Source organism: Drosophila yakuba, chromosome 3R (genome assembly GCF_016746365.2).
Source record: "Drosophila yakuba strain Tai18E2 chromosome 3R, Prin_Dyak_Tai18E2_2.1, whole genome shotgun sequence".
Classification (NCBI taxonomy): Eukaryota; Metazoa; Arthropoda; class Insecta; order Diptera; family Drosophilidae; genus Drosophila; species Drosophila yakuba.
The window spans coordinates 16,375,021-16,392,795 of NC_052530.2; the positions used below are offsets into that span (position 1 = coordinate 16,375,021).

The following is a 17,775-nucleotide window of genomic DNA, read 5'->3' on the forward strand; positions in this document are numbered from 1 at the left end:
CCCTCTATCCCTCCACTCTATCGCGATGGCATCTGCACGGAGAGAAAAGCAGTTTGATAGGTATGATATGATATTTTGATTTCATCTGCCAGAGTACCGTCTGGAATAGGCTGTGCCATAAGCAAAAAGCTGGCTGATTATTTGAACTAATAAATTTCGCAAATACCATCACATCATTTATAATTTTCTCTCCCTGTAGCAACAATCGTTACTTAACTGTTATTGGACATGAACAAATGCGCGTTCGCCTTGGCCAATTGCAATTAACTTAATAGAAATTCAAATGCATGCAAGGCTCCGGAGATTAGCGGATCGCTCTTGCCCCCACCCCACCCGGCGGTTCCCCCCCTCACACACTTCTTGCGCCGTTGTACGTCTGTCATAATTCCGGCGATAATGTCAGAGCGTTGCAACTTGCATGGTAGGTAAGTGTGCCAGGAGATCGCTGGTGGAGGGGAGTGCGGCGTTGTGGCATCTGAAAAATGGCGCCCGCTGTCGTATCTTGTTGCCTGTCACATTGAATTATTATTTTACGGTCTCGCCAACTCACCGCTTCCGCTCCCCGCCGCTTGCTCCACGCCTTTGGCCAGGGAAAATGGGAAATGGAACAGGTTGGTCGCTAATGTTTTAATTCGCTGCTGCAGAGGATGTGCCGCTGGCCACAGGTGCGGCAGCTATTAGTGGTTCGCTTATTATGGATTGCCGAGTTACTAAAGCATAAATACAATTGCGATTCCGATATACTCGTACTTTATGTGTCTGACGAGGCTAATTAAAACGCGCATGCGGTAGCAGCAGCTCCTTTCAAGACGGTTGTTCATGCAAAAGGGCGGTACAAGATTATGAAGTTGCATTACTACAGGAAGCAGTGTATACAACTAATTTCGATACTTACTTTCAGAGATCGAAATAATCAATGAATATCAAGATAAACATCAACGATATGGAAAGATACATTTGTAGGCACTCACAACTTCAAATATGATTCCAACCGTCTTTGGAGGAACTTTACAATGAAGATGTCCAAATAAAATTAAATTTTACCTCAAAACAAAGCAAAACGAGTAAAAAAATTGGATTAAAATAATAATTATTAAACATTGCGCGCAAAAGGGGAATTCTATATTAGGTAATAGAGTCTTAACTTTGGTAAGAGAAGTGATAGCTGCAAGTTGATCAGCTTGAGCATCTGTAGAGCTAGTAGAGGAGTGTTCCTTCCTATGTTGAGCATTATTTTGTATATATTTTATTCGACAAAGCCAAATTAGTGCTCTACCAGCTCCGACCACGGCATTTCGATTGCCCGAAACCATTCCATTCCATTCCACTTGCACAACCTGACGCTGCACATAATTTTTGCCAACACATTCCATAGCTGCCGGGTGCTGGGGCCGCCGTCTCATTACTCATTCGCACTCATTCGCAGCGCAGTCTGAAAAGCACAACCGACTTGGGGCCCAGGCCCCAGTGGTGGTGGACTTCCCAGTGGAGGAGCCGCGGCTTAGGTCCGACTGGGTAAACTTGGAGCGCCGGCCAGAGCGGACGCTAATAAAAGCGGTCGTAAAACAAGTTTGCCTAATTGATCGAGCGTACGCCAAAAACAAAAAGAAGGCTCGGACAAAGAGAGACCCCAAGCGCAAGGCGTTAATACCATGCCTCCTTCAGCTCCAACTCAAACTGGACTCTTGGGGCATTTTTGCCATACCACACCATATCATACCATACCATACCATACCATACCATGCCGTACCGTTCCATCCGAACCATCCGAACCATCAGAACCATCGTGCCATCCGTACCGCCGACAGCAGATCAAAGGCAGCGGCTGCGGGCGGTGGCGTTACTGTGCGTCGGACAGGCTTTTAAGCGATGACACCAAATCGCTATTTAGACACTGCCTCACTGCTTCACTGCTTCACTGCTCCACTGGCTCGGTGATCCGCGAGAGATCTGGGGTCCTCGTTGCTGGGCTGCTCTTGCCTGCCAACTTGTTAAGATTTTATGGTCTCGCGCTGTGGTCTGTGGGGGTCATTAAAATTAATTTGGATCAATTTGGTTGGCTGCCAAATTGTTGACAATGAAATATAACGATCGCCGGCGAGGTCCCTCGCATCGCATCGCATCCTGGTAGAGCCATCAAAGTCCGAGTGCCTTGCGTTTACAACTTATTTATTTTGTAGAATTAAAAAGAGGCTTATACATACAAAATCGTAGGCTTCATTATGGGCTTGTGCTGTCTTCGGCTAAACTACCTCTACTCTATACCTCTATACTTCTATAGAGTACAGCGATCCTAAGTGGTTGGCACAAATCATTTCAAAACTATTTGCTGTAAGCAGTTGACTAAAAGGAGGAAGACATCTGGGTAAAATGGTTACTGCAAACCCGGAAACTCGGATAGGTCTTCCTCTAACTGGGACATTGGTCTTGGCTAGATGACTACGGCTAGGGCTTAAATAAATATTTTGGCAATTTCTGACATTTGGGTTAGGTTAACTATAGGTTATACTTTAGAGCCTAGTTATTCGATGATCGCTCTGGCAGACCAGTGCGCGTGATTACGCTGGGGGTCAGTTCGGTGTTGGAACTGCGACTGCTTTCGATGGTGGGTACTCTATAAGTAATGGGTAATCATCTGTCATTGAAGAGTTCGGCATAGAATCAAAGCATCTGTTTCTGTTACTTACGGCTGGACTATCTGACGGTTTATCGCCACCGTGCTGGGCAGATGCGGCGATTGACTCTGTGGCGTTGACTGCTGACTGTACGGAGAATGGCTCTCGCCGGTCACGTGATGACGGGCGGACATGTTCAGCGTACCGTCGGTGGTGGGCGGAGCCGTCGGATTCAGCGAAATGGCCACCACCCGCTGCCCACCCGCCGGACCCGTCGTCGACATGTCGTGCAGCTCCGGACTGGCATTCTGCTGGCTGTTCAGCATGCTAACCGGCACTTGGGAGGGATACAGCGTGCTGTTGGTCATCAGGTTGACTCCCTGCGGCATGCCTGGTTATGGATATAGGAACCAGGATTAGCTTATTGTAATTAAGGTAATTTCCGGTTGATTATACTTACTTGGCAGCGGTGCTCGGTGCATGGGTGCTCCTCCATTGTTCTTCGGCTTCCGCTTGCGCTTCTGGATGCCCTCCTTCTTCATCGACAGCGGTCGGTTCATGTTGTGCAGCTTGAAGTACAGTCCGCAGGCATTGCAGACCGGATTGCCCTCGTTGTTGCGACGCCAGAGGGTCGTCGAGTTGGTCTGGCAGTTGGCGCAGGTGACCCCGTTGCGCCGGTTGTTGGGGGCGGCGGCGGCCTTGGGCTTCGCCTGCCGCTGGGGCATGCGGGGCGGCATCCGCATGAAGGGCGGGCAGTTGGGGCAGAAGTAATCGCTGCCCTTTCGTATGAACGGCGTGTGGCAGTTCTCGCACTTGAGCTCGTGGTTCGGCGACAAGGTGGACGAGGCGGTCACCAGACTAGCGTCGTACCCTATGCTGCTGGCGGGCGGCCAGGGGGTGGTGCTCATGTTGCCGTGCCCGTAATCCTCAACAACTTGCGGATGAAAGTTGCCCTGTGCAGCACGAGGGTTAGTTTCAGTTAGTTGCGTCCTAAAGCTTTAATGGCTGTAACCTAAATCATACTTACGAATTGAACACTTTGGTAATCCGGCGGGCCCTGAGTCCACATAGGCTCCAAGCCGTTGCCGGCCTCGAAAGATATCGTTTGAAAGGTGGCCGGTCCAGCCTGGCGCAGCTGATTAAGTCCCGTCTCGGACTTGGCCAAGAACTGTCCGTTGGCCGGAACGCTGTAGATGGCGCTGCCCTGCTGCAGTGTGGCGGCATAGCTATTGCTGCTGAAGCTGGAGCTGGGCGGGAAGACGGCGTATGCGTTGCCCAGATCGGCGTACGTCTTGGACTCGTTAGCATGCACAGTGCCATCCACCACGGGTGCATCGTAGTACAGATTCGAGGCTGTCGTCTCCGGTCCGGCGGTGGTGAAGCGTCCATCCTCCGGGATGAAGCGCACGGTGCCACCATGTGAACTGGTGGCAATGTGGACCGTCTGGGCCGCCGCCGATGCTGCAGCTGCCGCCTGGTGCTGATGGTGTTGCTGCTGCTGCTGGTGCTGCTGTTGCTGTTGCTGGTGGTGATGCTGCAGTGCCTCCGCCTCGCTGCTGATTACTATGGTCTCGCCGTAGCTGGCTCCGTTGGGCGTGGGACATTGCTGTTGCTGCTGCTGCTGGTGCTGCTGCAGTTGCTGCTGCTGCTGTTGCGCCTCTCCCGCCGCCTCTCCCTTCTCGATGGTCTCGATTTTGATCGCGGCCACATCGTCGGCGCTGCAGATAATCTGTCCGGAGGAATAGGCGAAGATGGTGCCCGGCGGAGCTCCGGCAGCAGCTCCCACCTGTTCCGGCAACTCTGCGTTGCGCGGCGCCATCTGCACGTAGTGGGTGGCTCCGGGAGATTGGTGCGCACTGCGCTGGTACTCGATGTGGCTATCCGGAGCGGATCCTGAACTGGCGTTGCTGGCGTTTGTGCTCGGCTCTCCTTCACGAGCTTCGTTTAGTTCACTGAAATATTCTTAATATTTAATACTGTGGCAATGAAATTGGGAATAGTAACTATGTATTATTGGGTATTTGGGTTTTTAACTTAAATTAGAGAATATTTATCTAATTTTAGGGACAGAAGAGCTGCAGTGGTTGCTTACAGTGTTCCCGCTGTGGTGAGGATGCGGCGTTGGATGCGCGGCACCACCACGTACTGCTCCTCCGGTTCGCTGACGCCCGCTTGGCCAGTCTGCACCACCACGCCCACCGATGTGGCGGTCTGCTGTTGCTGTTGTTGCTGCTGCTCCTGCTGCTGCTCATCCAGATTGCTGGCCGCCTGCTGGGCCAATTGATCGGCGCCGTTGCTGGACTCGAGCTTGATCTTGTCCAGCAGTTGGAGCTGCTGCTTGGTCAGAGCCTGCTGCTGTTGCTGCTGCTGCTGCTGTTGCAATTGTTGCTGTTGCTGCTGCTGCTGCTGCTGCGTTGTCTGCTGTTCCATCTGCAATGAGCAAGCGACAAGTGTTGAATGCCATGTTTCGCGTTTTTCTCGGCTTGTCTCAAAAGTGTGGCTCCAGTTCCGGCCGCGGCAGTGCGAACTGGCCGCCTCGATTTCCGCCACAAAAGTCAATAAGACGCAAGCCCAACCAAGACGGCAAGACGACTGAGTCGGACTTCAAAGACACCGCCCTCGCTCTCGACTCACAGCTCAATTTGTCGCCTACAACCATAAAGTACCAGAAACTGAACTGAACGGAGACGGGCTTGGAGGCGACCCCTCTCCTTTCCACCTTTCTACCACTCACTTGCTCAGTGTCAACATTGTCGAACACATTTTTCACTTTTATTCCATTTCATTTCCACCAGAAGAAGTATTTGCTCACAGAACCCTAAACTCCGCGCGATGTCTTGGTTTCGTTTTCATTTTTCTTGTGTGTTTGAGGTTTTTTTTTTGGGTTTTGTGGTTTAGTTTGGCTTTTGGCGGAAATTAAACTTGGCCATAAAAATCACTTTGCTTTCCCCGCCATGCGCCATACGTCAGTCGGTTTGGGTTTATGACCTCATTCCGTTGGGGGTGGCACTTCCACTTCCTCGCCGTGGCCCCATACCCCATTCCCCTTTCCCCATACCCCCCTCCCCAGTCCCATCCTCGAAGTTGTGTCAACACATTCGATCGTCACTGTCACCTGATTCACGATGCGGCCAGGCCGGAGTTTACCGCCAGTCCGCTCATGACAAGTGCCATATAGCTCAGAGGCCTTCAGTTGGGTTCCATTTTTACCATGGCTATAAATATACCGAATAAAGCTGGGGAAATCCACACCCATACTCAAGGATAACTTTGGTACATAGCTATGGAATAAAATACAACGATAATTTACAGCATATAAACTGGTAAATAAATTTAATCATAACCATGCAATTATGTATTATTTTGTTCCCAAAAATATTCCCCACTCTAAATTGATTCCCCTTTTATACCTCAACTAATTATTTACCTCCCATAAAATTAAAATTGATTCACAAAACTCTAGCTTGACTTGCCAAAAATGATTGATATATATTCTATGTGGACACGAGTAAATTTCAATGGTGATTCAGTTGGTAAGCCAACAAATCGTAAAAATGAAAAATCACCCGCTTACTAGGTACAAAGTTAAACTATTTATGTGGAATATGGCATATATTTTACATATATATGGGTGAAGAAGAAAGAGTTCCATGGAAATTGATTGCATTCCGTCGGCGATGTTGACTGTGCCAAGTTTTCGCCGTCTTGGCCAAAGTTCAAAGAATTCCCTGAATGGAAAGGGTGCGAGATAATGTGGTGCAAACGTCACTTTGTCAATCGTCTGGCCGAAATGCAGATAAACCCGACTTTGAGTGTGTATATAGTAGTACGATAGGTATGCCCCCATGCACGTGCCATCATCATACCGCGAAAAAGTTAAGATACTACGGCCGAACGATACGGACAATATCTTATCCGGGCGCTATCAATGTACATAATCAGCTGCTGCTGCTGGGACTGCTGAGACTGAGAGGTCATGGTTGGTATCCCCCACCTGCCCGCACCCACTGTCCCACTTGCAGCTACGTCATCGATAGGGACAGATAAATCCAAGAATTACAATAAGTTGGGCAAGCGCTGTTTGTCACCCGAGAATGGCATGTGCTATTTGCTCGGCTTAGTCAAGAATCGTTGCGAGGGTGTGGAGCCCGCTGAACTTATGAATGAAATCTGCCCAGTCACACACACAGACTCACAAACACACACACGCGTCCGGACTTTATCTATATAAACAAAAGATATTGACTATATAATCGCACCTCGTTTCGCTTTCGCTGAGCTTGGGTTTGTGGTTGAGCAATTTTCAAAGGCAGCTCTGACCCAACATTTAAAGACACTTAGAACTGAATAATAATGCCTTTGATCGCTAGAATACATTTGTTCCTTATTTTTTGGTTATGTTTTAGTTAGGATTGATTTTATTTTATTTTTATTTAAATTTTATATTTTTTCGGCAAGTCTTATCCTAGCTTTACTTTTCATCGCGGGCTTACACAAAAATATGATTATTTAATGCTTTCGAAGTAAATAAATTGGGTAACACTGCTTTAGGGCAATTCATGGGAAAACCGTTCCTAAATAACAATAAAATTAACTCCAGAATGAAAAATAATGATACGTCCCATCTTATAATTACAACCTACACAAAAGGCCGGTATTTACAACCTATCTATCGGACTTTGCTGGAAGATCCTCGGATTAATTAAACCCCATTGCAGTTGGCTAATGAAAGTGAGATAAGACCTTCGACTGCCAGCTGCATTTACAGCTCTATTAAAGGGCCATCAATCGCAACCTTAGCCCTCTCGGCTCTCTGCTATCAGCCATCAACTGTCAGGCGTCAACTGGCGACGCGTGTCTAATAAAAGTATCTGCAACTGGAACTGCAACTATCGATGCCGCCATTGAGCAACTGTTAAGGCACTCTTCTTCCATTGGTCGAAAGGACACTTCCGGCAGGGTAAAAAGTACCCCCAGATGAGCCAGGGGTTGGCAGCGGCCGGTTCATTCATAAACCCACCCCAAACCCTAAAAGGATACGCTAGAGACAGGGATAAGGACCAGGACCAGGACCAGGACCAAAGCAAGGTGATAAGATTGACATAAATTTCACATTATCCGTGCGCAGCAAAAAGTGAAAAAACTGTCCTTTTTCATGAATGAAGTGGCGCAGTTGAAAGTCGGCTAGCGTGTTTCAAATTTTATTTTTGTCAAAGGTATTTTGACGCCACCTTCGATCGCAGCTGAATTCGGGCCTCATAAAGATAGGCCATCTTTCCACATTTAACTTGCTTTTTTGTTGCCTCGTTTTCGTTCCCGTTCCCGTCCCGTTCTCGTTTCCTTAATGGGTTCGGTTCGGTTTTTCTTCCAAGAGACGACACCAAAATATAAGTATCGCAGTTCTGCCGCTGCATCCCAGATGACTCATTCATTATAAATCAATTTGTCTTATCTTATTGCCTGGCGCTAGAACTGGAAAAAAAATCCATACCGCTGCTGTTTGCTGGCTGAAAATCATTTTCTGGCTTGGTACACCGAAGGATTTGAAATCTATATGGCTTCGTAAAACTGTTTTCTAGCTGTAAAGTCATTTGAAAGCTGTTTAGTCTACCTTAATTAATAAATTAATATTTATTCGTGTCTTGCGAGTGATCTGTAAACGTGAACTATCTGCTTTTTATGGCCCCATATGGCTTGTCTATTTAGCTTAATGAACTTGTGTGAGAAAACGTTAAAAACTTTTATGATCTCGTCTTTTCAACAAAGTTGAAATGATAGATAGGCTTATACAGATCTCGTAAATTGAGCCTCAAAAAGGTATTTAAATGGCTTTAATCGAGTTCACGTATAGTTGCTCAATTTTTTAAATGGGCTGGTTTATATTCCCAATTCGGATATGGAATTCAAATAGAATTGGTTTAAAAAGAGAGTAGACCAACTCGATAATATTGAATTTAATAAATAATAAAAAAAAACCTTGGACTATTTTTGAATAACTTTAGTTTATTTTACCCACCTTCAGCTGCATTGTTACACTCGGCGAGATAGTTTTGCAGACCATCAAATTGAGTTACCAACGGCGCTTCTTTGCTTTTGCTCCAGCGCTTTATCTAAGATTGGCTTTTATCACTTGATTTTAGTTCTGTTGTGTTTTCAAAAATTTATCACAAGCACGGCGTGTCCAGGTGTTTGGTTCACTTCTCCTATCAATCTGGGCGGCCGGAAAAGTGGCGCGCAAAGTGAAAAAGCGGGCAAGTTGGGAAAATTGGTAAATTGTTAGGTTCGGAAAGTAGGATCTTTGGAATCGCGGAACTTTAGAACTTTGGAACTTTGGGGGCGATCTAATGCTGACATCCGTGGAGCGATTGTGGTTGTGGCCCGCGCGCAACCTTCACCAGTAAGCAGTGATACGAAGTGCTATTTTTTCGAGACCAACTCGACTCTGGCGGTGGTACTGGTCTCCGGTCTCTGGGCTCGGAACACTAAACACTGAGCACTCTGAGCAGCAAGCACCTCACTTGCGATGACAACAACGACGGCGACGCAATGCGGTGCCTGCCGCGCGTTTGCCGCCCAATTAGCTACCCACACCGATGAAGATCCAGCGCCTCTGCGGTTGGGCGGTCTCACACCTGTGTGGGTGCGCGGTCCTGTCGGTGTGGCAGCGTTATGATTTATTCTGTTGCGGCTCGCCTGGTATTGGTTATCTTATCGCCTCACATGCGATAAGATACGCGACGAGTTGGGCGATAAGTATCCGTGAGATACAAATTGCGCCTGCGTGCTCGGCCGATTTTCCTATACTTCCATATATACACCTATACACCGATGTTACGAATGTTCTGAAGTTTCCGAAGAGTGGCGTCAAGAGGCCCACCAGCCGGCACAGTTCAGCCAGCCCCACATTTGATTCCATTTCCACCCTCCAGCGCTCCTCGCCGCCCTCAGCTATTTGTCAATTGTGCAATTTAGTCTAGCGCATTTTCTAATTGCACTCATAAAACACTTTTCTGGCAAACTAATAAACTCGAGCAGCGTTAGTCAACGTCAACAGAATATCATCGGATCGGGCTTGGGCCTGGAAAGTGGGTCTGGGCATGGGCATGAGCATGGGCATGGACACGGGTATGAACATGGGTATGGGCCTTTGCCTGGAGACTTTATATGACCCCACAAACAGTCGCTCGAATGTGGGCCGCTTTGACAACTCGACTGCTCCGTGGCTGCCATCCACTTCCACTTCTGCAGTTATATATGTAGTTCTATAGTTCTCCACACATCACAATCCACTCTCGAGTGTTGTAACTAATGAACATTGCCGGAGGAGGCGGAGCTGGAGGACAGGAGCACACGTGGACGAGGGTCAGGTGCGGCGAATATATTGCAAAACCCCTGAAATGTCACCAGCCAGGAAAATATTGAGTTGAAGTGGCTGCGTGATTGGGGTGCTTGATCAGAAATCTGATATATCCTTCAACCTGTCAATTGCAGATACTTTGTAAGCAGAGATGAATTGTGTGAATTTATGCTGTACACATACATATATTAAAATACTCAAGCTAGAACATTAGGGATGTAGTAGTAACATAGTACCTTTAAATACTCTACAGCTAATTTACTCTAATGTATCCCCGTATCCATTTCGAAGCGATACATTGCTTCCCTGCTTAAAGCTAAACCCATCTTTCAAGTCATACAAATTTCCAGCTTTCCTTTCTTTGAAGAGCTGCAATCTGTAAGTTGGCCACATATCTTGGCCACCCAGCCAAGTTGGCCCAGCGAATCATAAATTGTTTATAGTTAAAGTCATAAAGCAAGCAGATATATGACGGCCATTAACATGCACAATCCCCTCGCAGTTGCTCATAATGCCACAATTACGGGCAACTTTCCGCTGCTCCCATGAATGGAAATCGAGTTGAGGCGATAATTTTAATTGTTGCAACGCATGTGGTGCATAAATCATGGCCAAATCTTAAGAGCAAAACCGTCAGACAAAAAGTATCTAATAGTAGCTGCCGCTGCGTGTCGCGAAATATCTGTGCGGTGATTAATCACTCAAAAAGTTGACGGCTATGCCAGCTTCGATCGTTACAAATGGCGCTACACGAATTCAACATTACAGGAGATTAATGCAGCAGCAGAGGACTCCAAACTGGATCCCCGCTCACTGGATTGACTCATCGAGGTGGCACTTTTGCCGCACCAGACCCGAGCAATTAATACCCTAATTGATGGTACCGCCGCGCCTAGCTTTAGGTGCTTTGCCAGCGAATTTACGACCCTAAGACGGAAGACTTAGGGGCGGCGAAACAGACAGAGTCTTAAGATTGCTGACCACGGCGTATCGTCTGCCCGGAATCGTACACCCTTCAACTTGTCCATATTCATGCAGTTTTCAAGTGGTGCTCCCATGTGCGCCCATGGAAGCAAACCAAAAACCCCCAAGAAACCGTAGTCAAAGAGTTATCTACCTTCGAGTGTTCTCGGCCAGTTGACAGTATCGCCGATCTTTGGCTGGAATGACGCTATGGAATTTAATTTTTATATATTGTTTATTGCGCTCTTGTTTTGGTTATAATTGTATTATTTTTCTACGTTTCCGTTTTTGTATTTTTCCCATTTTTGTTTGGCGGCGCAAGCGGGTTGTTCTGATAAGGGGAAGAACTCTTTGGAAATTAAACGCCCCAGTGGCAACAAAGGCGTGCGCCATAGTTTTAATTATAGCCGGCAGCAGGGGTGCGATCCGATTCGATCCAAAGTCCCACCCCGTATGTTGCCCAATCCCCGCCAGCCGCAATGGCGTGGCTCAATCGAATAAAAACGGAACCGAACGGAGATGGCGATTTCGATGGCCATGGCGATGCAAATGGAAGTGCCGTAATGGCTCTCCCTTTTGGGCGGCTGCACTCTGCGCTTTTCAACCGCAGGCAAATTGGGTTCAAGTAAATTCTATTAACCCGCCGAGGTCATAAATCATGCGGCTAAAACACGCTACCGACTTCGGACATGAGTTATGGAAATGGAACTGCGCACTCCGCACTGCGGGATTTCCCGGGTCCCAGGAGGAGGAGATACTGCCTACCAGATCTGCTTGGAAGATCAGGAGGCCCAATTCCGCAGAAGGAGCTGGCAAGGAAAGAGTTAAGCTTTCTTTGTTTACGCTTCGAGGAGTTGTCATTTGGCTAACGAATGTTCATTCGTTTATTTATGGATTGGACACTCGGACAGTGATGTATCTTTCGAGTGAGTCAGGGGAAAGTTCGGATATCAGAAAAGAAGTAGAAGAAGAAGGGGAGTTTTTGTGGAGGAGCTCAACTTAGGCTTTTAATGCTATTATACCAATATTAAATTATTTATAACCCAAGTGAGAATTTGAGTGTAACCCATCTATGTTGTATACCTTGAAAGATTTTTATAAATATGTCCTTATTTTTTAAATGGAGATATCAATTTCATTCTATCACATCAATGGTGTACTGCACTACAAAAGCAATTTAATATATGAATATTATAATATATTCGTATAATGTTTACTGAATGCTAGGTCTTTCTAATTTTAATTAATTTGTTTCTGTTGGAGCAGAAAGCATCAATTAGCATACCTTCTGGATCTAAGGTATCTTCCATTCCGGTTCCCCAACTGCATAGCCACTTGCGATTGGCAGTGTGTCTTTTTTGCGAGGCTCTCTCGACTGTTTGTTAAGTATACGCACCTTTGTTTGCCAATGGGGCCAGGTCGTGACTCATCACTATAACTGGCAATCCATAATAATCCGCGAGAGGTGTTCAGTGCGGTGGCTGCCGGGCATTGTTTTGGCTGGGAAACGTGAGACGTGGAACGTGGAACGGAGACCACAACGGCCACAAAACAGCAACGACATCGACGCCATTAACGTTAACAATCATGGCTACTGGGGTTGATTGGGATCGCCACTTGGAGTGGGTACCCGTGGGGAGGAGTACGGGCTGTGTTGGGTTTTCGTTTCGGTTTTGGGTAGGTAGCTGGTTAACTGACGGCTCCAGCGACCCCAAAACGCATACAAACATTATTTATTACTTATGAGCGCTGACATTTTGTTGTTCGCCTTTTGGCTCTACGTTGCTTTCAAAGCCTTGCGATTTAGCCATGAGAAATTTATGGATGGCTTTTCGTTGCCAACGATTTGAGTCGAAACTGGACCGAGGTGTACCATGTCACTTTTCCGCGGCTGTCTGAGGAAAAATGCTCCTCTGGAATGGAAACTCCGTTGGCTGTTGCACACCCGCTGATTGCTCCTATCAACCAAAGCGATTTTTCCTATCGCCAGCGCCTCTAATACAGCCCGTACTTGTGTACATACATACATATATGTATGTATATGGTATACATAGAGGGACATATCGAATATCTGAGAATAGATAGTGGCCTTAGATAAGTTAACGTATCTTAACAGAGATTTGGACTCCGCAACTAGAATTTAGAGATATCCCTCCCGGCGGCAGGCCCCCAACAAGGCCCGTCCGAAATCGCAACTCAATCGGTGGCGGCTACTTAACCCAGTACACGGCTCCTCCTCTTGGACAAACATCCGAGTGGGTCTGGGAATTTGCTTAACCGATAATGGGGGGAAACTCTATCTGTGACGTCGCCGATTCCTTATGTGGCGGGGGATTGGGGATGGGTTGGGGGCAAGGGGACAGGGGAACGAGGTTGACCCAGCTAGATAAAAGTATCTAATCTTGGCTTTTTAGCGATACACGACCACCAATGCAGCCGTATTTATAAGATAATGAAGATTTCCTATCAATTGGACTAGGTGCTTGTTGTTGCTGTAGCCGTTCCTGCTGTTGCTGTTGCTGTTGCTGTTACTGTTGGTAGGATATCGGTATCAGTTTGGGGTATCTGCAGCCAGTTAAGGTTCCATTTCCAGTTTGGGTCGGGGTTTAGGTGCTGGTTTTGGTTCTGGCTCTGGTTCTGGTTCTGGGCCTGGGCATGGCTCGCTCTCGCGGTCTGTATCAGTATATCAGTGTTTGAACTGATAATGTCCCAAGATAATAAGCGATAATAATTTGAATTTTTCAGTAATTCCTTAAGTTTGGACGCCCAGCGCCATGGAATCTAATCACAGTTGGTGAGTGTAACTGGGATTTTCAACATGGAAACATTGCCTTTGCGCGTTCGTCCCGAAACGAAAATAAGAGCACATCGCTGTGCCTTTAAGGATATAAATCTGTGACAAAGTGATATAATAAATGTGTTATAACAAAAATATATCAATTTCGGATTACTGAAAGGCTATCAGCTATCCACAAAGTGCATCTACCAAAATCAGTCGTTTATATAAGAGCTTCCAATGATTTGTGAAACTTTTGGCGTGTGTTGCGGGAATCGAAAATTTGATCTTTGGCTCATCGATAAGATACTGCTGGGCCCTGAGTATAAATTCCAACTGCCAAAGCAGCGCTCAAGTAACACTTGAAAAAGCGAAAGTCAACTTTGGAAGTTAATTAACGATCCGCTGATTAGATTAGAATATGCTTATTAACTACTGCCTGATACCACAAAGGCACCTCAAGTTTTATTTCCAAGAAATCGCCAAACACCCATGAGGTGCAGTTTTCGGTCCGACTTTAACCATTTTCATGGTTTACCCATCGATCTTATCCATCTGTTTGGCTATGAAAGCTTGTGTTTCTCTTCGGAATTTCAATCCGTACCCGGTGACATTCTTTTTCATTCGAGTTGCTGCTGATGTGGATGTGGCCCCTTCGTGTCACTTTGAGGCCTGGCTGCTTCTTCCTCGTTTTCGTTATCTTAAGTACACATTCTGAGGTACAAACGTCAGTTGGCGATAAGGCCACGGAAAAACAGCAACACCACCCGAAGAAGACATCAAAAAGCAGTCAAGTCAACAACAAACCGAAAGAAACGAGGAGCGCAGGGTGGAAATCGAGCATTGGGCGGGGGATCCGACTGCTCTAAATGCAATCTGTTTGCACAACACCGACCTGAACCCATACCCATAACCATACCCATATGTGGTACATGGTCTACCTATACCTGAGCTGCCCGGAATCGGGGAATTTTCAGCATTTTCACGCTAAACAAATCGGGCAGATGTCAAACATTTAATTAGGTGCACCGCAGCCTAGAAAAACCAGGGAAAACGCGAACTTCTTAAACACTATACTATATGGTATATAGGCGGCAGAAAATCGAGCGACTTACACAACTCAGCTGAGCTGCTTGGCGGCTTCAGTTTCTGCATATGGTAAATACCATTATCAAATCATATTATCTTATTTATAAGCATTATCGTGCCACAGATACAGATTGCCTATCTATGGAATGGGCATGTAAAAAAATCATATATACTCAGATATCTTACCGAGTGTGGTTATTTCGTTGCTGGCACAGTAAGTTTTGCACTTTCCATTAAAACGCGCTCCGTTCCCCAGCCAACCCGTGTCGCAATTATAAAGCAATAATTATGCATTATAGCATTGAACGAGAGAAGCCAGATCGTAAAGTGACGAACCAGAAAAGTGCTAAAATAAAAATGAGTAACAAACGCGTGTAATAAAACAAATACGGCCATAAAATACAGAGCGTTAGGCTGAACATGAATTCATCGTAAATTACGGACAACAAGTGTGTGTACTAAAAACGTAAAAGCTGCCTGAAAACAGAAAACGTATAGTATATAGGCAAACACAAGGAGTGCGAACTAAGCCCAATGTGAATTGTGACCGTTCTAGTCCTCAAAAATGTCAGTGAACTCTTTGCCTCGAAATCGCCGGATATTTCGGAACATTGCTAGTTTTATCCCGCTTCCGATTTGATTATTAAATCTCCTTGGTGTCACTTGGTACCAGTATTCAACAATTTTATGATATCAACATCTTATTTTATTTTATTTTCTGGCGAAACTTCATCATTTTATTATTTTGATTTGCTTGAATCATATAAAAGAAACCCATTGGTAGGCTGTATGATTATCATTATGATTCAGCAAGAAAACCCCAAAATTAATGATTTGTTTTGTAAATTTAAAGCACATAGTTTGTACACCAGTGCTTTGCTTTGAAATAAACAAACATATATAACCACATACGTATATCAGGTTTATAACATTGTTATATATCTAACCTAGTTTGTGCACAAATAGTTGTCATGTTTACCAGCAGCAAACACTTAAGTCTAAGCTCCTATAAAAGTCAACAAAATAAGCCCAATTATTACCAAACAGCAGTTTAAAGATGCCATGGCTAAGTAAATTAGTATTACTCATGTGGTATATACCAATATGAGGTTTAATTTAGTGTCAAGAAGTTTGAAAATCTTCCACCATCATCTAAAGTAATGATTCTCTAAACGCACTGTTATTGTTACTTCCCATCTTCTTGGATGTTCTAATGCTTAAATGTTACGAGTATAGTAACAAAAACAAAGGAAACCATTTACATTTAATGCAGCTCCCGAAAGATTGAAAACGAAAACATAGACAAACTTTATCTTATCGTTCATTTTTGATATCGTGCAAGACAAGGCTATATGCTTGGCATTATTATTTCTTTACTTACTCAAAAAACTAGCAATCTTTTGAGAGAAAGTTATGCGAATTTACCTGAGCAACGACCGATTAGATCTTGAAAACACATGGGATCGGTATAAACAGTTGTATGAAAGAAAGGCAGCCATTTTGCAATTCAGTTTGAAGCAGAATATCGTTGCCTACAAAAGTAATTTATGGTGGATGGACTTCATTTCACGGCTAATCAACAGGGGTATCAATCAAATTTCTGGACGGAGCCTCCTCAGCGCCACTTGAGTGCTGCACGAGCCATTTCAAGCAGCGGCCCTCGCGACATGCCCAACTTTTGTACAGTCACGTAGTCAGGCGCGGCTGCTTTCCACCACCACCCACCAGCCACCCCGAACCTCCCACTGACACCCACGAGCTCCACCTCCACATTTACCGCAGACCTTCCCTGTGGATCCCCACAACTCGACGAACAAACAACCCTAGCTGGCAATAAACAAAAACTGTTTTGCCACATGAAATGACTTTCAGATTTTGTTGCTGTTGTCGTTTTGTAACGCGTGACTCCCATAAAAAACAAGAACAACAACGGCAACCAGCGTACTGAAAGTTTATTAAAAAAGAAATAGAGCGAAAAATATAAATAGAGGAAGAGGGAGCGGGAGCGGGAGCGGGAGAAGTAGAGGGCCAGGGAGTGACAGAGACAAAACGGAGGGGACTCAGCAATGCGACGTTATCTTATCACTGAAAATGTCGCTTTCGTAAATGGCGGCGCACAAAATAATATAATACACACTCACCCACCCCAACGTACATCCCCCTACACATACACACTCCCTGCTATATTATTCTCCTCTGTAATTGTTCAATTCTAGAGTGGCTCTGAGTAGCGGACGCCCACTCTAAATGTTTCCTAAAAATCGGTTTATTTATCAAAGTACAAGTGGGGTGCCCTAAAAGGAGTTAGCATTTATAAAAAATAATTAAATCCTATCTAATTTGTGATCCACAAAATATCTACCCCTTTTTCTCTTCTTCTATTCCACATTTCTTGAATAAATACAATTTGCAAACAGCCTTTGCCGTTCTGATAATTCTTGTCTGAATTCCGTTCTTTTTAACACTGAACAGAACTTGCCCACTAACTTAATTTTTTGTTTTATCAACAAGTTTTTGTTGATTAACGCACCTACCTATGCATATCACATAGCTATGTGACAACTGAATTTAATCTGCTTAAAGTGTTTCAGTTGTTTGTGTTTATAATAGTACTAGGGAGAATTACTATAGATTCATATTCTGTAACTATTTAACTATGAAATTGTAGTTCTTCTAAATATAATAGTATTTATTATTTACTAAATATTAAAGTATTACTAACTTACCAACGGGCTTACTTAACTTACTATAAGGGCTAATTTTACCTTACATGTAAAGTAGAAAATGTAGCATACTTACGAGGGCATGCATTCGAACCAAAATTAAAGTGTATACTTTCAGGATGTATGCAACACTTACGATATTGAAATACTTACGACCATCAAACAACAAGCTACATGGTAATATTCCACATACGCCCCGTTGCTTACAACTTTCATTGACCACATTTGTAACAAAAACTTCGCTTTAGAACA

At 45.2% G+C, this 17,775-nt stretch overlaps 1 protein-coding gene across 1 annotated transcript; it reads right to left on the bottom strand.

Moving 5' to 3' along the window:
* Positions 1-2,152: 2,152 nt before the first annotated feature.
* On the bottom strand, positions 2,153-9,450 carry LOC6537103 (ecdysone-induced protein 74EF). Its single transcript, XM_002097628.4, has 6 exons — positions 8,632-9,450; positions 4,708-5,045; positions 3,643-4,567; positions 3,076-3,568; positions 2,688-3,006; positions 2,153-2,614 (listed from the first exon to the last, which is right to left on the bottom strand). The coding sequence occupies exons 1-6, from the start codon at positions 8,674-8,676 to the stop codon at positions 2,518-2,520; spliced, it is 2,217 nt and encodes a 738-aa protein (XP_002097664.1). The 5' UTR covers positions 8,677-9,450; the 3' UTR covers positions 2,153-2,517.
* Between the last annotated feature and the right edge of the window lie 8,325 nt (positions 9,451-17,775).